The sequence below is a fragment of the Apteryx rowi genome, unplaced genomic scaffold (assembly GCF_003343035.1).
Source record: "Apteryx rowi isolate R43461 unplaced genomic scaffold, aptRow1 scaffold_141, whole genome shotgun sequence".
NCBI classification, from domain to species: Eukaryota; Metazoa; Chordata; class Aves; order Apterygiformes; family Apterygidae; genus Apteryx; species Apteryx rowi.
This window is the reverse complement of record NW_020447653.1, coordinates 1,664,546-1,684,821: the sequence shown is the minus strand read 5'-3', so window position 1 is coordinate 1,684,821 and position 20,276 is coordinate 1,664,546. Positions and strand designations below refer to the sequence as shown.

Genomic DNA, 20,276 nt, shown 5'->3' with positions numbered 1-20,276 from the left:
GGGGCCGGGGGGGGGGTGCGGGGGGCCGCGCCGCGCCGCGCTAACGGCTGTGTCCGCGCAGACCCGAGCACCGCCGCGAGACGGCGCGCTTCTGGCGGGAGAACCGGGCCGAGGCGGCGCTGCGGCAGCGCTTCGTGGTGTCGGCCGAGGACTACGGGCGGTAGGTGCCGGGGGCGGGGGCGGCGCGGCCCGCCGCAGCCGCCGCCGCTCACGGGCGCTGCCCGGCAGGTTCACCGAGTCGCTGGCGCGGGCCCTGGCCGCCTACGAGGAGCGGGAGGACGAGCGCATCCGCGAGGTGGGCGCGGCGCGGCCCCGCCCCGGCCCCGCCCCCGGCCCGCCCCGGCGCTCACTCTCTCTCTCTCTCTCCCGCAGATGGCGGCCCGCATCCGGGAAGCGGAGCGCCGGCGGCAGGAGACGGTGCAGGCCGCCCTCGAGGTTGGTGCCGCGCCCGCCGCTGAGCCGTATCCAGCCCTGGTTGCGCGCCTTCCCGGCCGCAGGCGGGGGCCGCGGCGGGGCGGACCCCATGCCTGTGCCGAGCCTGCCCCTCGCACCCCCGGGCGCTCTCAGGGCGGGGAGGGCGCTCGAGGGGACACCAGAAATATTGTTCCTTTTTCCTCAATCAAACTCAGCCTCCGACAGAGCCACAACTTTGTGCTGGACCTTCTGTCTACAGTTCCACAGTAGGACAGGAAAGGTAAGACATTTTCCTTATATTGCTGCCAGTCTCCTCCCTGGCTGGTAATTTGTACTCTACTCAAAACACTGGACCATCCCACAGCAGCAACACTTCTTGCTCACTTCTGCTGTTGCTAGAGATGACACTGTCATCACCAGATCTTTCATTAATGCAGTCCCTTCACAACCAAACCTTTCTAGACCATAGCAAGCTACCTATCTGCAGAAGGATTACTCTCTCACCTCTGAAGAGGTATGTAAGCACCAACAGCCATAAACAGCAAGCACAGTGATACCATATAAACAATATTATCATACACAGAGGACATTACTCCTTTTCCTTCTTACTGCAAAACTCTCCAGACACAAATACAGTACTACCACTGGCACATTCATGCTTCACCTCTGCTCTTGAAACTTATAGACAGTTATTACCTGCCAAGCTTTCAAAGAGTTCCTCATCTCTCAGACTGTCTTTTGGCTCCTGTATTCCAAGGGACATCTTTCACGATGCAGAGCAGCCTGGCCCAAGTGGGATGCAGGAAGTACCTGATTTGAATTGGATGGAACCAGGCCAGGCTTTGACTTTTATTGGCCACCAGGTAGGGATGATCATTACCTAGTTTTGCTAATGAATATAATTATTTAAATAAACCTAGCAAAAGACATTAGCATGTGTAACAAAGCAAAACAAGGGGTTGCAGTCTCCCCAGTGAATTTCAGTTGCTGCAAAAGGCAGCTTTGCTGATTCAGGCAGATGACTAGCTGAGAGTTTTGGCCATGCGATGTTAAGTTTTGTCTCACTAAGCAAACATTCTTAAAAACGCACTGAAAAACACTCTGAAAAACACTCCATAACAAAAGTTGAGAAATGCCTCCCTCCGCCTTTTTGCAAAAGAACTTGATACTGGACTTTCCACTCTTAGAAGCTTGTTTCCCCCCTTCCCCCATCTATCACAATCTCTTATCTCTCATGTACTAGAATGCACATAACATCATTCTTAAAAATATCCTCAAAAGCATCAATTTCTAATGCGTGTCTTATGTTTCTGATAACAGGAAACAGAAGGGAAAGGAAATATTCACACAGGTAATCTCTCCTATTGCTTGACTCACTTTGTTACTATTCCATTGAAAACTCTTGGGTTGCAAATACAACAGGCAAAACTTAAAGCAATTTTAAAACAGTCATGGCATTAACCCAGAGGTGCTAAATCTTTTGCTAATATTTTGACATGCTAGAATAAAAGACTTCTGTATTAGGAAATCTCAGTTGGAGCTCTAAAGCGTACATGCTACTGCTGTGAGGAGTATATGGTTTTGGGTGTGATCTGTCAAGGCCTTTACCAAGGCAAGCCTGCTGCTTTCTTTGTGAAGTTCAGAGCAGATTGCTTGGCAGGGTGAGCTGCAGGTATAGGGGAAGGGGATACTTTTCCTATCTCAATTTATGCATTTAGTAACTTCAGGAGCTAAATGCATTTTCCCTATGACTTCTAGGAGCAAGGCCTCCCTGGCTAATAAAGGAAGAGGAGGAGGTTGGAAGTCAACAACAAATTGGACCATCATATGAGGAATTTCTCAAAGAAAGTGAGTGGCTTCTTTACTTGCCAGTTAGCTTTCAGCTCACTCCAGTACTGCACTAAAGAAGCAAGAGCATTTTGACTGACAAACCTTCACTAAACAAAATTTAAATTTTGTTTAAATTTTTTTAACAAAATTTAAAAAAACTATTTTTTAGAGGAGAAGCAGAAGCTGAGAAAGCTCCCAGCAGATCGTGTCGGTGCCAACTTTGACCATACCTCTCAGACAGGCGACAGCTGGCTTCCTTCCTTTGGGCGGGTTTGGAACCATGGCAGGAGGTGGCAGTCCAGGTGAGCTTCAGGATAGCATAGACTGATGCTGAACTGAGGGTGTGCAAGGTCCTTCTATACATGCTACTAAAGGAGTGAGTTCTGCGATAGCAACAACGGTGAGATGTGTCTTACCGCAGGAAATAGGAGTTACTCCAGTCAGTATTCAACCCAGGCAGAGCATCATTCTGTTCCTGGAACATCGCACAAGTGATTTGCAAGATAAAGTAGCATCGCTGCTGCACAGATACCACACATAAAGGTGCCTGCCTTGGTGAGCGTGGCTAATGCATCAGACCTGCATATTAGTGCCTATACACACACTTGTCCTGCTGGCAGCTTGTAGTCCACTCAAATTCTGTGTCAACTAGCTGAAAAGACTGCTAGGAAGCAGTTCACTGAAGGAACTGAAAGAACAACTCATTGAGGAATGCTTCTGTTCTAAAATGCTTTGCATAGCACTGTTTTATTTGGCAGCTTTCATTGCCACTTTGAAAAGGCTGTTGCATTCTTATATCTATGCTTTCTTTTTCAGGCATCAATTTAGGGCTGAATCAGGGGAAAAGAAGAAGAAAAGGTGATCAGAAAAAGAGCACAAAAGAGACCAAACTCAGACCCTTGTGAAAAGGTGAACCGTAGGCACCTGCAGCTGTGTCACTGCTGCTGCTGCTGCTGCCAGGTTTGGCTCTATGTATCCATCTAGTTGTGTTCAGCTCCCTGGAGGGCAGGCTGACCAAAGGATAATCCTGTGGGCTGAGCAGTTTTGCTGAAGGCTACTCTGCAAAGGGATGTTGCAGTAGACTTGCTCCCCCTGTAATATGCATCCAGGCACTACTTTTTAAAGTCATAAATTACACAAAGGCAAAACCTGCCAGCAAGGAAGGTCTCCTGCTTGTTTGCTTTTATCTTTTTATCAGGAAGCCTGGCTTATACAGCACGTGCTGTACAACATGGCATCTCTTTAAATAAACTTGTGAGAAATAAACAGGTTTTTTTTAATTACCTGTGTTAATAGACCAATAGAAACTTGTGGCAGAGGCAGCGCTCAGGGCAACTGATGCCACACTGTATTACTTCCAATGCTTCAAAACGTAACCTTTAGGGAAAGGCATCCAGTTCTGCCTCACCTCTGAGGTGATCATAATCAGTTCTCCATAGAAGAAAGGAGGCTTTAAAAACCTTCCCTCTGGTCAGCTTTTCATCTTAATTTAAAGAAAATACTTACAGCCTTATTTAGAGCTGCTTACCTGTACTTGCCCACCTGATACTAACCTGACAGATGCTGTTTCCTTGTGTACACTGAAATGTGAGGGCACTGCTTGTTTAGATGGAGTTTAAATGAATAATCATAATACTCCCACTAGCACCTTCACTATCTAGAATATAAGAAACGCAAAGTTTACTTTTTTTTTCCCTACTAGAAAAACTGAATACAGTTTGTGTTATTTTAGCACCTAGTGATATTAAAGTTCTTTCCAATTTTACAATATAAAAGAATGCCTACAGCACATTCATAACAATGTATGAATGCTAAAAGCTTGACAAAAACTGGCTGGTTCAGGAAGATAGCTGTGACCTATAGCAGGAATACACCATCAGTGGGATACATAATAATGAATGCATCAATAATGAAACATACACATTCTTGAAAAAGAAGCAAAAAAGTTATTTCAATAATTTTATTGTGTGCATCTACATATGACATTGTTGAAGAGGTCACCGGAGAACCTGCAAAGGAAGAAGTACCAAATCAAACAACTAGTTCAACACAAAGCAAACGATCTGATAGCCTCTGAATGAGAACTCTTTCAAAATGCCCTCTGACAGCAGGTAGGACACACGCCTGCATGACCCCAGCTGAAGAGCACACTATGCTTTCCCCACTGGATAGGCAATGGGGGAAGAACAGCAAGTTACTTTTTAATTCTCAGAACTGACATTTCCAGTAACACCATCTAGGAAGCCACTAAGTGTGAGCAGTGTCCTCTGAACAGGTGGGAGCACTGGCCAATCCAGAGAACACCGGAGTTGTCCATCACAAGCAAATCCTGATGTTACCGTACCTAGCAGATTGCTGGCCACTGACAAAGCAAAATGCAGCACCCCAGTGCAACCTGTCATCTCACCTTCCTATGCATCCTCCCCAGCAGCAGGCGCATCTCCACCTTTTGTGTTTCTGGTGTAGATCACTTGGGCTCGGTGCTTGGACACAAGCTTGATCAAACCTATCAAGAAGAGGCAATGATTTGAGCATGCACATACTGGAGGACATTGAGGATGCTGCACTCCCACAGGCCTTGGCTTGTGTTCCCGTGTGGCAGATCTGACAGTGTGCAACAGAAAATACTAAGATACCTAATACCTGCTATTAGAGACACTTAAACATCCAGTATCAACCTGACAGACAGTCCAAGGCTCTGTCTAGAACACAGAAGTCCCAGAGTTAACAATACTTTGATACTGTCCAGGAGGCAGCCTGGTACGCGTGCTCATACGAGGCTTTTGTTTAAGTCCAGGAGCGGCTGAATTGCAACCTGGCCTTTTGGCAGTACTTTCATACTGTAGCAATGCCACTAAATACAACATAGCCTCTGCTCCCTACTTAGTTTGTATTTCAGAAGTGCTCCAAAGTGCTGTGGCTTTTTCAAAAACATGCCAATTTGCACGCTTCAGATGCAGCACAAAATCCTCTAAGCGAGTAAAGAAAAAAAATATAGTTTAAACAGCTTAGTGTTTTTCCACAATTTTGAGTATTTACCTTTGCTAAGCAGTTCCTGAAGAGCAGCTCTAGCTAGAGAGCCCCGAATCTTCAGCCTTTCTGAGACAACTGCAGGTGTGATGAGCTTGTAGTTGGGCACTTCTTTACACAGTTTGTCATAGGTGGCTTTGTCAAACAAGACAAGGTTGTTCAACTTGTCTCTAACTTTTCCCTTGGACCACTTCTACTTGAAAAGAGGAAAAACATTAAGCTATCTTCTACGCAAGAAAAAACAATTAAGTTTTGGCGTGCTCTAAGAACTGTGCCATCAGATCTGCCCATATCACATCAGAGATTGGAGGATTGAGCAGACGCACAAGATGGTCTCTGCAAATTTACATGTAGCTACTGATTTCCCGATAAAAACAGCAATACTTTTTGTTACTCAGTTTCATGCTGCTACCTACAATTTGCTGACAGATGAAGAAACAGTTCCTCTGATAACGTGACAGTCCCCAGCCCCCTGCGCTGCCACTGCACGGGGAGCACCCAGCCACGGCACTCGTTCAGATTCGGTTGTGCCATGTGCGTGGCCGGCTTGGGAGCCCCGGCAGCCTCCTTGGGACAGGCGGGCTCTCGCACCCCTTCGCTGTGCCCAGCGCGTGGCCCCCAGCCCTGCCGCCCGCCCGGCGCCGGTGGGGCTGGGCCCTGCCCCGGGGCCCGCCGCCGGCTTCACCCCCGCCGGGCCCGCGGGCTCTTACCTTCTTCTTGGCCTTGCCACCAGACTTGTTGACCGGGTCCTTGTCCTTCTTGGCGGACTTGCCCGCGTCCTTCTTCTTCTTGTCGTCCTTCGGCGGCTGTGGGGGGAGGGGGTCAGCAAGGCGCGGGGGGATCGGGCACGGCCGTCCCCGGGGATCCTCACCTCAGCCCCGGCCCGCCGCCGCCCGCCCGAGGCTCGCCTCAGCCCCAGGACGCCCCGGCCCGCCGCCCCCCACCCCCTCGCAGGGCGCCGGCCCGCGCTCACCATGCTGCGGCGACTGCTGCTCCTCCAAGATGTCGGCCGAGAAAGGAAGCGGCAGGCACGAGCAGCGCGAGAAACCCCGTGTGGCGACGCAACTTCCGGGGGAGGCGGGCGTCACTTCCGCGGGCGCGGGCCGGCGCCATGGCTATCTTCAGCGTGTACGTGGTGAACAAGGCGGGCGGCCTCATCTACCAGCTGGACCACTACGCGCCGCGCGCCGACACCGAGAAGACCTTCAGCTTCCCGCTGGACCTGGTGCTGCGCCTGCACGACGAGCGCGTCGTCGTCGCCTTCGGCCAGCGCGACGGCATCCGCGGTGCGCCCCCGACAGGGGGAGGCCAAGGGGCCCGGGGGAGGCCAAGGGGCTGGGGGGGGGGAGGACAGGTCCGAGGGAGGCCAAGGGCCCGTGGGGGGAGGCCAAGGAGGGGGTCCAAGGGGCGCAGGGGAGGCTGGGGGGGTCTGGGCCTTGCTCACCACCATGCTGTCCCCGCAGTGGGCCACGCTGTGCTGGCCGTCAACGGGGCCGACGTCAACGGGCGCTTCACAGCAGATGGGAAGGACGTGCTGGAGTTCCTGGGCAATGCTGCCAACTACCCGGTGTCCATCCGTTTTGGCCGCCACCGGCTCTCCTCCAATGAGAAGCTCATGCTGGCCTCCATGTTCCACTCGTGAGCAGGGCCAGATGCACCAGACCGGGGGGGGGGGGGGGAGCAGCACCAGGGGAATGGGCACCACTGAGGGCGGTCTCCCCACAGGCTCTTCGCCATTGGGTCACAGCTGTCCCCTGAGCTGGGGAGCTCTGGGATCGAGATGCTGGAGACCGACACCTTCAAGCTGCACTGCTTCCAGACCCTGACAGGTACCTGGCCGCACCCCCCTCACCGTCCTGGGGAAACACTCCCACCCGCACCCGAAAGGCACCTCTGCCTTGCTGCAGCTGTCACCTGTATCCTCATGCTTATGCCCCTGTGACTCTAGGAATCAAATTTGTGGTACTTGCTGATCCGAGACAAACTGGGATCGATTCCCTCTTGCGCAAGATCTATGAGATTTATTCCGACTTTGCTCTGAAGAATCCTTTCTACTCGCTGGAAATGCCAATCAGGTAAGGAAGAAGTCCATATTCAGTAAGAAACAGCCTCAACACCTCTTCGGTTTTTGCCCATGCAGTAACAAACGTTGACAGCTCTCAAGTAACTAAGATGATACAGAGGTCACAGAAGGGGAGAACACAGCACGCTGCTGCAGGTACAGGACACTGATGCTTAAAAATTCCTCCAGTGCTGCTCTCTTGAAGAAATGGGAGGTGCTTTTTCTTGGTATTGACCCCTCCAGCCCTATCATAACCCTAGAGCCCATACAAGGGGTTTTAATCTTACTTAAGAGCTGTCAAGTCGCTGCCTCTTGACTCAGGGAATCTCTCCTTGAAGGATGTAGAGCCAAAGGATGTATAGGTCCTGTCTTTGTTAGCCTGTTCTGCAGGTGAAGTCATCTCATTCTAATTTTCTGAATGTTTCAGATGTGAATTGTTTGACCAGAACTTGAAACTTGCTTTGGAGGTAGCAGAAAAAGCTGGACCATTTGGGCCTGGATCATAGAAAAACTTTTGCCTGCTGCACAAACTCCTTTCCCTAGAGAGCAGAGCATCTCTCTTCCTCACCTGGCCTCTCCCAGAGCTCTGTCCTCCACAGCAGGAACTGCATCTTCCCGAAACATGCTTCATATATCCTTCATGTGACATTTACTTTAAACAGACTTGTTACTATTGTTTACCTTGGGCCACAGAAGCTTATTCTGTTATTGCAGCTCTGCTGTTCCTGAGTGAAGAAAGATAAGATGCAGTTCTGTGGGCCTACTGTAGTCATGTTTTACTTCGTAATTGTACATATGTATTTTTCCTGTATAGCTCTAACTTATGGTTTTGCAAAGGTTCTTTATGTAGAAATGATAAACATTCCTTAAAGAGCTGGATGGCTATTTGTTTTCTGTTGTCAGGGTAAATTTGCAGTAGCTCCCTGACAGTGCCTCAGGAGAATAATCCGTTTTGGATGGTTCTGCCTCCACCATTCTCCACAGGACAACCAGAGCTCTTCTGATACTGCTTGATTTTTATTTCACAGATGGTAGATCTTACAATTAAGTACAAAATGTAATTTACTTCCATTGTCTTCATTAGGGCTATCTATTCTTGCATCTAATCTGTTCAGCAAAGTACCTGTGTAGAGGTTGTTCATGAATTGAACTTCCTTCTTCCAGGACCCTAAAACAATAAATCCTTCTGGAGAAATACAAGAATATTCAAAAAAATCCTGGTTAAAAACCTGAGGCTACTTATTGCAAAGAGAGCTGGGTTTGACTACTAAAGGCTGCTTACTGTCAGCAGTAGCTTTGCTAAGGCCTTCTCTCAAAGGCAGCCCAAACTGCTACCCATAGCCATGAGAGATCCAGCTTTTGGCTGCAGACATCCCAGACTACATGTCTTTTACTGAAAAATGCAAGCCAATGCTAGAAATAGCAGGTTATGAAACCCAGCTGCAGAAGATGGGGGCCTGTGGTAGTTGCTGTTGCAATACCTGCTGCTGGGTCAGTCTTCCTGGTTGATCCGCAGACTGCTCTCTGCAAGCTGGCTTGGCAGCAGYTGCCCACCTTGCAAATCATTAACGCTGTACGTGCAAATCACACTGGGCAGGAGCAGTTTAACAGAAGGCGCTCCTCTAACTAAATGCTTTACCCTGAAGTGCCAAGAATTTCTGGGAAGCTTGCCTATTTCTAAGTGCTGCAGAGAGAGCTGTGCCACAGCAGCACATGCAGTGATCTGCAGCACACGCAGAGCAAAACACCACCCTAGCTTGTACCAGCTAATCCAGGGTAAAGCTAACAGGACACTGCTCTCCGTCAGCTACAAAGCAACACTCCGGTAATTGTTATTCACTGATCTGCCACTGTTCCAGGGCAGAGACAGCAGGGAGCTCATACCTAAATAAACTAAGACAGCTGCACTTAGAGCAGCTAGAAGGGTTGAACGAAAGTAGCAAAGGCTCAGTTCAGGGACCCTGAACAGTGAGGCTGAATTGCCAGTTAACAGCTAAGACCAACAGTGAGACAAAACTGAATGAGACAGCAGCACCTGAAGCCAGTCATTTTACAGTACTTTCAGCTTAGTAGCTCAGGCTGTGAAACCTGCTTACTTCACAAACAGTTGTGTGAAAAGGAGGTACGGTAAGATATTTGCAAATGTAAACCAGCGGAATTATCACATTTCTAGGAAAAAAGTGATCGGTACCAGGAACTTTGTGCCTTCAGGCACATGAAAGTGAATGAGAAATTGAGACATTTTTATCTAGGTTGCAGCAATAGGTAATGTGCTCCTAGGCCAGTTAATAAAAAAAAACGTGCATCATTCATGTCAGTGTAAGGGCATCCTTTTGACCAAGCAGCTTATCTTCAGTCAGCCTTCTTGGGAATCCGACCCATCTTGGTGCGGATGTTCCGCAATAAGAAGAAGGCCACTGTGCTACCAGTACAGGTGATTTCAGCTACCCAGAAGGCTGTGGCCCAGCTGTAGTGCTTGGCAATGGTACTGAATGGTAGTCCAGCCAGAAAACCCCCAACTGTAAGAAAAAAAAAAAAAGAAGAAGAAGAAAAAGAAGAAAAATATTAGTAACACTTGAACTTCTCAGTTTCATTTGCTAATACTGGTATTTGACCCATTTCTGCATTTATAAAAATTCCTCAGGCCTGATCTGAATTTAAAATACTAGACAAAAACCTGTAAGGTATATCAGGGAATATTTCTGATGCTCCCAGGACAGCGGATGTAATGACTAATGCCTGAACTTTGCTTTGAGTAGATTGGTCTTTCAGAACACATAAGCAAGCAGTCTATGGCCACCCCTTTTCCTGGCTGCAGGAAAGCCATGTGGTAAGGAGTGGTTCCTATTAATTTACAGGAAAACCATGTCCCATGTTTCTGCAGTTTTACACATACAGCTATATACGCATATATTTTACAGGCTGTGYGTAGGTTAGCATAGCTGAGCAGGCTTAGTCACCATATCCTGGACATCTCCAGTGGCACCTAGCTCTATCAGATATTCTCTACAGTCTGTTAGGTACAGGGTTCTTGCTAGAAGTAATGTTAGACCCAGGACACAGCACTTTGCAGACCTTGCATTTGGGGAAGCACAAGACTGAGGTTTAGTGCTAATGGATACAAAGTAGAGAGTCACCTGCAGCAGGAAGGGCATGTGGATATAGGCAAAATCCGACCAGGGCAGACCTCAAGGGCTGGCTCCAAACTTTGGCACCTTGCTGCTTGGGCATAACCTTGGTCACACCGGATAATGGGGCTTTAGGGCGAGGACACCCTCTGAACTGCTTTGCGTGTCCAGATTCAAACAAAATTGGGCCAACTCCTAACTATAAATGTAGGTCATGTCTGTTTAGCTGAGCATTGGAAATGGCCTCCAAATTGTGAGCTTAAGATAGAAAAAGGTATTTGAATGTGTTATAGCTCGTAAGAATCCACCTACTCTCATGGACTGAGAAGAATTCATCTAACAATAGCAGGGAGCAAGTTTCTCAGAAATCTTTCCTGAGTGAAGTCTCAAAAGGCTACGCAAAGGAAAGGTATGAGGCAGTCTGGCATGTCTCCATACAGCCACCCTGCTACGGATAAAAACCAGCACTGCTGGGTCAGGCCACAGATCCCTCCAGCTATCCAACAATGGCTGAGGACACTATGATGACAGGGTTCCTCCTGTCCAGTTATATCCTCACAACAGTCCATGATTTAAATCCTACCTCCTGAGCTGCAGGCTAGGGGAACAGCCATGAAAGGATCTGTCCTTTTGTACTTCAGTCCTTTTGAACCCATATGAATATCTATGGTTTCCAAAGCCTACTGCAGATAAGAAGCACAAAGTGCAGCCTAGAACCCTTCTTTGTGGGTTGCAGAATGAATCAGTAAGCACAAAACGCGGTGTTAGGGAGGTCTTGAATCTATCGCCTTTAAGGCACACGCACAGCTAACTGCAAAGGAGTAGCTATTGCTTCCACCTCCGTTATCTGTCCCTGTTAGATGACTTCCCATGATTCCCTTGGGGGCCAGACCATACTTCATCAAGAACAAACATGGGTTTTGTTTGGTTTTGGGGGAAAGGGAAATGGGGGGTGTTACTCACCATTGGCCATGAGAGCTACAATGGCATGGGAGGTACCACACAAGTTGGCGGGGGCGCTTTCATTGGCTATAACCCCAAAAAGGGCGATGGGTCCATACGAAGAAAACCCAAACACAGCTCCAAGAGTCAGTATCCACAGCTGCCAAAACAAGTAAAGAAAGATCAGAAATGGGATCTTTGCATCTTACCACTGTCAGTCATAATTGTACATATGTATTTTTCCTGTATAGCTCCAACTTATGGTTTCGCAAAGGTTCTTTGTGTAGAATAAAGTCTTAAATGCCATGCACAGTACATGAAAGAATTTGCACATTTTCTAGCTGATGCCAACTCCCTGGCCTGCAGAAAGAAGAGTAACATCTGCGACAGACCCTACTGCCAGGTACATGCAAGCCCAGCGACATCTCCAGCACGCCCTCTCATTAGCCAGCGCAAGCTCTCCTCTCTGCTACAGTTCTGACCTCTATACTGTTTACATGCAACATGCACTGTTTTGCAAGAAAGGACCAGCGCTTTGAAGAGAGATGGGCAATGAGCCTGTGAAATGACAGGAGAGAGCTGTGAATCAATCACTTTTAAAAATGGTTCTGGAGGCAACTGACTAAAAGCCATTCTCATTTCAGATAGCAGCTACTGATCAAAAAACACCTTTATGCGTGAGAAACCAGTATCCGATAGCCTATTTGTTACTAAAAACACAGTTTGAACTTCAATGTTAGCTTACACTCTGAAAATTACCTGGCTCAGAATGTTTCAAACACTTGTGAAAGGACAAAGGACGAATAACTTGACATCTCGAGATTACAACATGCTTTATGAATAAGAAACATCACTTCAAAATGCCAAGGAGGGAGTAAATAGCATCTTATTTTCCAGCTGAGAAACAGAGATGAAGAGCTGGGAAGGAGCTTGCCAAAATTAAGCAGGAAGACTGTTGCAGGAACAGAATCAGTCCTCCTGACCTCCAGTCTTGTGCATCATCTACAAGGCCCTTTAACTGTCTACGTTTTACCTGATGAACAAACATCCTCAAACTTTTTTACACAGAAATTTATAAGTTTTAAATTCAGACCTTTTAAAGTTCAGCTAGTTTCAGAAAATGAATTTAAGAAGAGTTTTTTTTTTTACAAGACTTACAGTAATCTATCTTCTCAATGCCCTGGTTATAAGTTCTGTAGTGCTAACCAACCTTCCAGGATAGGAAAAGGACATATCAGTGAAAACAGAAACAGGCAGAGGGAGAAAGAAATGCAAGGCAGAAACCTCATGTTCTTTTAAGCCTGTAAGATCAGCTAGAGGTTGCAAGGCTACAGTCCAGATGTCATTTTCCTGCAGAAGAAAAGAGGAAAAAGAAAAAGAAGAAAAGAAATTTTGTTTGGTTAGGAATCATTAGGGAATGATGGACAGAAGCATGTCTATACCACAGCCAGTAAGCTGACTTAGGCAGCAACGGCAGTCTAATACAGCCAAAGTTAACCCGCTTCTCTGTAGCGCAAACAAAGGAAATGTAAACCTATCGTTCTGGGAGGGGGTGAAGAAAACAGCCCTGCTTCCTATTACAAAACTTCTCACCATTAAAGAGCTAGCCCTACAACTTCTGCCTAATAAGACTTTATCACTTAAAAATAGTCAGAATCCAAACACACCATTTCTTGACATTTGAATTTAAAGCTGAAATGTAACCGATCCTGTTCTCTGCACAGCTTTTGCATCAAGGTGACTGTTCTGCAGCTCCCTACAGAGACACGTCCTGCTCTTCCATCCTTCTACAAAGCCGATTCCTGCACTGCACCCAGAACTACGGTTCGAGCTAGCACGTGTTTTGGAAAGACAGCTAGCTTGCTTTAAAGCCGCAAGTGATGGCAAATCACTAAATCTGACAGACAGCTATTCCAATATGTAAACATATTCATTATTAATAACCAGCATCCTGTTTCTAGGTTGGCTTCAGACTCCAGTCAGCTTTCATGCTTTTCTCCAGTGAAGCTTCAAAGCAACGTTCATCAAAAGCTCTAACCAACGTCAAACCTGAACTGCTCGCTGACTAGCTTAGCAAAGATATCCTACATTCCCCTTCAGAGGCAGATCTTGTCATAACATAATGTCATGACAGTGACAAAAACTGCCCAAAACTGCTCACCACCAAAATGGATTTTCATATTTTTAATATCCCCCATACACTTGAGAACACTAGCTTGTACCTCTTCTCCTTTGTCTTCTGTACAAACATTTTCTTTTATTTGTGAGAATGTTTTACATGGCAGAAGGGATACAGAAAATATTATTGAAAATACAGAAGTGAAAGAATTAAAGAGGACAAGGCAGTGAGGAAAGTGTACAACTTAAGTTACTTTTGGTTGAGCTTATAAAATTGGTTAGAGTTCAAACCAGCAATGCAGCTTTAAGTTCTCTGACTGCAGAAAGGTTCCCTATTCATAAATTTGGACTAGATGGTTCAGAGGCAAGATTACAAGAAAGTTTCTTTAACTATAATCCAGATTACAAATTTATCTGGCAGGATATCTTGGAATGCTATAAACCCATGTACAAAAAGGTTTATAAAGTAAAGGTGAGCCTCCAAAAATCCCTGTCATTAAAATTAACACTCAGGAATGCTTTCTTAATAGTTAGATCAAACTCTTTGAAAGAGGGGAGCTGCCCCTTCTATGCTGACTGGCAATAAGCATATTATCAGCCTTTCAGTTAAAAAAAMCCAACAAGCTCACCTTGCCATTCTACCATTTTCCTGCAGTTTCCCTGAAGCCACAAAGCAGCAACCCTCTCCCATGTTGACACCCCACAGGTACAAGACGACCTGGCAGTACCAGCACACAGGCTTCAGATGCTTGTGCATGGATTACCTTTGGAGAATTGCCTGTGACTGTGACCCGGAACAGATACATTGAAACGCACATTCCTGCCATCATGGAAAGCAGCAGCGTGTGCCGAGGATTCCCGTAGTTTGACAGACCTACCTGCAAGGCAGGAAGAGAAACTGAAGGTTAGAAACTGAAAGGGCTCCTACCAATTTATATTCATAGTAGCTAACGCTGTCCACACAGCCCTGTCGGAAACAAAGATGGTGCATCAAAAGCACATCTTTTAGCAAGACTTCTGATCTTGGTTTAAGGACTGCCTGCAGTCAGGAATCCACTGTGTTAAAAGGAAGCTCTTGCAGTGATTAATGATACTTCTCTGTTATAAATTGTGCCTTATTTCTATCTTGAATTTGGCTTCAGATCCAGCCACTGGCTTTCAATGGGTTTTTTTTCAGCCAGAAGAGAGCTGTCAACAACCAGATCTCTTCCAACAGAGAAATCTCCAGACCACATTAAAGTCAGCAAATCAAAGAGATCGACGGTTTAAATCTCCCAGCACAGAGGCGTATCATGACCCCTAACACTGGAGTACATATTTCTCAAAACCTTTGAGTATTTAACAGTTGTTTGGGTGCACACAGCAGAAGTGGGTACAGCCCTATTCCTCTCAATTGTATCACGCAGTGGCAACACCACCAAGGACCGAGCATAGTTGAGCACCTTAGTTAAACTGCTGAGATGGGTCAGGTCCCTTCCAACCCACCTCTGGCTGGAGGGAAAGAGATAGCTCAATTAAGAATGGTCTGATTTTCAAAAGTCTAGTTTCAAAGAAGGGTGGTTTAGATGCAGAACTGCATTCTCAAGAAGAGCTTGGGAAGACAGAAGAAAGAAACATCATACTGAGAAAGGCTATTTTCTAGCACGAGGCAGCAACTCCCTACCTACTCCCTTCTGGGTATCCTGAATCTCCAGAGCACCATAAAGGAGCTCACAAGGGGAGCATTCTGCTCCACTACTGTTGCGGGTATTAGAGAGGAAAAGAAAAAAATATATCTTTAAGTGCTTACAAAGGAAGCTAAAAACAAACATATAAATTCCTGAAGCAGCTCAAATTGATGCTTTGTAACTGCCCAGTGCATCTGAGGATCCAGATTACTTACTTTTGCTACTGCTCTGTCAGAAAGGTACCCAGCAGCAATGCTGCCCACCAGACCCCCAATCTCCAAGGCACTCATGTAGGAACTACCTGCGAAGTAGATGAAGCAAAGAACAGGCCATCAGGTTTGGTCACAATAATCTGTTACGTTTTATGTTTTCAGACTGACACTGTCTCTGCTGTTCTAAGAACTGGATACTGACTTTGGTTTGCTCTTTGCCAGTTAGTAGCTCAGGAGACTCATTGTCCCAGGACAGGTACACTGCAGCAAAACAGATGTCCTGCACGTTGCTTACATGCCAGCATTTACAAAGCAAACCTACAAAAGCAGGAGTGCCACTGAGTCTCCAGATCTTGTTCAGACATCAGTACTGCTGCCAAGAACCAGTTTTGTCCTTTTGTGCCATGCATTTCCTGATGATGCTGAGAATTTAACCAAAGATCTATAAACTCCTTTGCAACCAAGCAGCAAGCTTCAGTCAGCCCCCTGCTTCAGAGACTGCAGCTTATATGAAAGAGAGCATTTGGATAAAACCCATAAGCAATGTTGAGAGAAGTGAGATCCCTTATCCACAGTGTCAGTATCAAACTCCCTCTGTAGCTGTTTCCATATCACCAGTAAATTTGCATTCTTGACTGCAAGGAGCAACTTCAGCGAGAAGCCTCAAGCTTCGCCTGAGCTTTGAGCCAGGTGGCCAGGGCATTCTCATGGGACGTGATCAGCATGCACCTGAACCACTTCAAGACAAGGTCGCTGAATCCAGTTTCCCAGCCTCCCCAGCAAGTGCACTACTAGGCTCTTCCATAAGAAGGTTGGTGTGCCTGCCACTCCCTGTTCAAAATGCAGCTAGAGTTGCTGCGGTTTAGACCAAATTCAACTACTGTCAGCTCACTGTGAGCTTAGAGCAGCTCTGCTGAACAAGATCCTCCAGCTCATCTTGGTACAGGGATGCCAGTCCCAGGTGGGCCCTGGTGCAAGACAGCACTGAGGCACTCTGCTTTGGGCATACGCAGCAACTTCATCAGTGAATTATTTCAATGCCCACATGTATCTAAGCAGACAGGCAGGAGGTAGGTGAACAAGCCACTCAGAAGGAGGTACCCGTGTCCTCCTACTGTACCCAGTCGAGTTCTGCAACATCCCTAAAACTGCAGTCACAAAGCTTAAAAATGCAGCTTAGCATCTTACCCACAAGCACAGACTGTCCCCTCTCCTGGATCAGGAAGAGCTGTCCCCAGTCTGTGCAGCATGTTTTCACTCCAAAAACAACCAGGTAGCCTGTTGAGAGCACCCAGAGGTATGGTGAGAGCAGCAGCTCTGTCAGAGTGCTATTGTCGCTGGAGGACCCTGCAAGAAGATCAGTGGGAGCGTTACTCCTTGAACACAGCCATAGAACCCCATCAACTCAGTGGCAGCACAGAAAGATCTGCAAGCATGGTTCATGCACAAGGACATCCTAACAGAAGAAGATATTCCTAGCTACTGATAATGAATGCCTTTACCTTTCCCTAGTCCTGGGTTTGCTGTGATTTCAGAAACTTTTCTGTCAATTTATTTCACGTTCGCTAATGAGTTGAAGAAGAACAATCCATATGCTACTCCCAGTAATTTTCTGCATCGCGGTTGCCAATAAACTGTTCACAAAGACCGTTAGAAAAATGACCTACTTCTCCAGATTTTGTTCCACTTTTTTTTTTCTTTTTAGCTCAGCCTGTGAGAGAAAGCACATATATCCAAGCAAAGATGCTGATTTTCAAGTGCTACCTTGATTTGACATCAGTCTTGCAGAAACATCTACAAACCCACCCTCCCCCCAAAAAACACTCTGGGAAACAATGTTGTTTTCTTAGACTAAGAGGTCAGGTTTAGTAGCACAGGTATCACCRGACAGTACAGAAGATGTGATGAGTTTCCACTAGCCTTTAAAATCCTACAGCAAACCCGTGTTGCAATTCTCCTCTACCTGTTTTGCTTTCAAAGAAGCATCACGTTCAGCAGGCTGAACAAACATTTACTAACTAGCTGTTCTAGGTTAGGACAAAAAAACACTGAGCAGAGTCCACTGCAAGCCAGGGGTCAACAAAACCCACAGCGGGGTGAGGGGAGAACTGCCTGTACTCTAGCAACGTAGAAGAGAGGCAAGTCAAGCCTAAGGAACCATTTCCTGCTGTTCCATTTTTCCCTCTCTCCAGTATCCCCAGGAGACCTCAGCTCACAATCTAAATAAAGACCCTCCAAAACAGGGAACTATTAAAATGAAGACACTGTACAGATGAGGAGACGAAACAGATGGCTACAAGCGTCTTCATGATGCACACGTAGTCGCTGGCAGACCAAAGAACAGTACTAGATGGAATTCAGCATCTTCCTCTGTTGCACTTCACAGCATGACAGTCTCACAAGCCAGGGCACCTGCCCTTTCCCACAAGATTACACTGGAGTTTGAATATATGATTTATAACTTAAAACACAACAGCTCAGCTGTTACCAAAAGAAAGCTGCTGAGAACAACCACTGGCACACACCCCGCTGAGAGTGATTTCAGGAAGTGGAAAGGACTCAGATCTCAGTACACTGAGAGGGACATATTTGTACCAGAATACAGACAGAAGGCACGGCACCTCCTCCTAGGGGTGCCCCATTTACAATGAAGTCCATTGCTCACCTTTCTTCCCTTTCTTGGTTCCTTGTTCAATGTTGGGTAGCCCAACATCCGACGGCTCATTTTTTATCAGGACAAGGCAAACAAAAGAGACAACCACGCAGATGAAGCCAGAGAAGGACAAAGTCATACGCCAATCGTAGTTCAGAGCCACGAGAGCAGCAACAATGGGGCCTAAGCCCCCAGCCAAGTTCATGCTTGTAGACAGGATTGCCCACCAAGTCCCAAACTGGGAAGGCTCAAACCACTGTGCAACAACAAGAAAAAGGGCATGAGGTCTGCAGAAGAATTTGATGTGGCACCTGAAAATCCTCAATAAAGGCCCATGCCTTTCTGGGCAATTCAGACACATCTACAAAACTAGATAAAAAGTAAAGTGAGACTCTACTTTTCTTTTTCTTATTCTTGCAGGAAACTCCAAACATTACACGAGCATCAATTATATGAGTTTGACAGGTGTTCATACCATGAGCCAACTCAGAGTAATTTCCATTTACAGATGATGAAACTGAGACATRGGACGGGAGAGGCAAATCTAAGAGTGCACAGTTCTGCGTACTCACTTGCTAGTAGCGGTGTCCTGGAACGTTTGCTGGCACAGTATCATAGTGGATAAGCAGAGAGTCACAGTGTAACTCTAGCCCTCGCTGTTGCATGAAGCATCATGCATGATCAGCTCTTTATTGCAATGTGTATTCCGAGCCAGAACCATTTGGGTTGTCATTGCTGACAGGAAAATGCCAGAGAGCTAATACAACTGAGAACTACGCTCTTGAATATTTTCAGAAAACACTGTACGTATCGTTTCCATTATCCACAAACTTCCTTTAAGTGTACAAAACTATCTCAGGAAGTCTTTTTCTTGCCAACTCCCCTCTGACTTGTAGGGTTAGATGCCTTACAGAAGGGCAATACAGCTGTTCATCTCCCCCTTTCCTGAAAGTATGTGTGCTCCTGGATTTTACATCCTTCCACGTCTTTCATGCAGTCAAGAATATCACATTATTTTATCACAGGGAAATTCCCTCCAAGTTGCTGTAGAGGGTACGCAGACTTTCCCATCACACTGCTTTCTTTATGCCCACTAAGCATAAGCTGTCTGAGTGTTCTGATCTGGAAGCACCAAGATCTAGCTGTGTACAGCTAAATTCCTTCCCCTAATGTCACAAAGCAGAAATCAGCCTGTTCTRTTTAGATCATCTCAACACCCAAATACATCCAGCTTAGAAGCTAGACTCATGCTGTTCCATATGCCACTCAGTATTCTGTCTGAACAGGCTGCAATTTGTAACTTCTGAGCTCATGGAGAGCGCAAACTGAATGCTCCCTTTGCCAGTACTAGGCAACTACAACAGCAAAGTGACTAGGAGACCTCCATCTTCCTACTTAAAATACTGGACAACACCTGATGTTTCTCATAACTGAAAAGGCCTGTTCCCAGGAGGCTCAAGTTATCAAACCGAGCTAGAATCAAGGCATGTAAATGCAGGGACTGATGCGCTCTTTGATTCATTGCTAGGATAAAGAGGCTCTGGAGCATGGAATCTCACTCCAAGGCAGAAGAAAGCACGGCTGGTGTTTTAGACCTCCCCAGCTAGGAGGAGACAGGAATAGCTGTGAATTCCTCTGGCCTCAGAGCGAGCATTCCTGCAACATATACAGACCTGCTGCTGAGAGAGCTCAGAATGAGAGCTGCAGCAAGCTTCCCACAGCACTTCCAGCACGCACTTACTTTTCGCAGTACCTTCCCGCAGGGCGGCCACCCCAGTCCCTGCGCCAGCCCGTTCAGGAACCACAGCCCCGCAAAGGCTGTCACGGTAGAGCTCCAGGAGAAGACCACGTTCACCAAGCCCACCATCAGAAGGCCGGAGGAGAAGAGCCAGCGGGCACTCATTTGATCGGACAGGACACCGCTGATAAATTTGCTGATGGCGTAAGCTGCGGACTGGCTGCTGGTGATGAGACCTGCGGCAGGGCAGAGCCCGGAGACACATCGGGAACACGCTTACAAGCAGCAGGACAAACGCGCGCCGGCAGAGGCGGCATTACAACGTACAGGCCCGGTATCTGCACAAAGCGTTACCGGGGCGGTTCTTTATCAGTGGGAGCACTCGGCGCTTTGCCGGCGCAGCCGTGCGGGCAGCGGCAGCCGCAGCGGGGTGGCCCGCTCCGGCAGCGGGCGCTGACGCTTACAGGGCAGCAGCGCCCGCC

The 20,276-nt window shown here is 47.1% G+C and overlaps 4 protein-coding genes across 5 annotated transcripts in view; 2 read left to right on the top strand and 2 right to left on the bottom strand.

Annotated features, from left to right (window-relative positions):
• Positions 1–44: 44 nt before the first annotated feature.
• Positions 45–3,975, top strand: CCDC84 (coiled-coil domain containing 84; the record flags this gene model as incomplete). Its single annotated transcript, XM_026057905.1, has 9 exons — positions 45–160; positions 229–295; positions 373–435; positions 630–694; positions 1,172–1,277; positions 1,735–1,765; positions 2,173–2,262; positions 2,414–2,546; positions 3,061–3,975. Coding segments are annotated over 9 exons (717 nt in total), but the record flags the coding sequence as incomplete, so codon positions are not given.
• A 195-nt stretch (positions 3,976–4,170) lies between these two features.
• On the bottom strand, positions 4,171–6,334 carry RPS25 (ribosomal protein S25). Its single transcript, XM_026057872.1, has 5 exons — positions 6,248–6,334; positions 5,985–6,080; positions 5,284–5,467; positions 4,652–4,750; positions 4,171–4,253 (listed from the first exon to the last, which is right to left on the bottom strand). The coding sequence occupies exons 1-4, from the start codon at positions 6,248–6,250 to the stop codon at positions 4,656–4,658; spliced, it is 378 nt and encodes a 125-aa protein (XP_025913657.1). The 5' UTR covers positions 6,251–6,334; the 3' UTR covers positions 4,171–4,253; positions 4,652–4,655.
• On the top strand, positions 6,285–8,210 carry TRAPPC4 (trafficking protein particle complex 4). Its single transcript, XM_026057871.1, has 5 exons — positions 6,285–6,560; positions 6,738–6,912; positions 7,000–7,103; positions 7,223–7,349; positions 7,764–8,210. Exons 1-5 carry the CDS (start codon positions 6,386–6,388, stop codon positions 7,840–7,842), a joined length of 660 nt encoding a protein of 219 aa, XP_025913656.1. The 5' UTR covers positions 6,285–6,385; the 3' UTR covers positions 7,843–8,210.
• A 122-nt stretch (positions 8,211–8,332) lies between these two features.
• Positions 8,333–20,276, bottom strand: part of LOC112962034 (hypoxia up-regulated protein 1) — a 29,108-nt gene continuing 17,164 nt past the window's right edge. The window contains exons 1-7 of one of the 2 annotated variants that reach the window (XM_026057870.1): positions 19,798–20,061; positions 18,069–18,312; positions 16,592–16,750; positions 15,407–15,492; positions 14,289–14,402; positions 11,428–11,566; positions 8,333–9,855 (exon numbers count right to left, since the gene is read on the bottom strand). In XM_026057870.1, coding sequence (XP_025913655.1) covers positions 9,689–9,855; positions 11,428–11,566; positions 14,289–14,402; positions 15,407–15,492; positions 16,592–16,750; positions 18,069–18,312; positions 19,798–19,959 — 1,071 coding nt within the window. In that variant the 5' untranslated portion in view covers positions 19,960–20,061 and the 3' untranslated portion in view covers positions 8,333–9,688. Of the gene's footprint in view, positions 9,856–11,427; positions 11,567–14,288; positions 14,403–15,406; positions 15,493–16,591; positions 16,751–18,068; positions 18,313–19,797; positions 20,062–20,276 lie in introns of those variants that run through there. The other variant, XM_026057866.1, reaches the window with a different exon arrangement.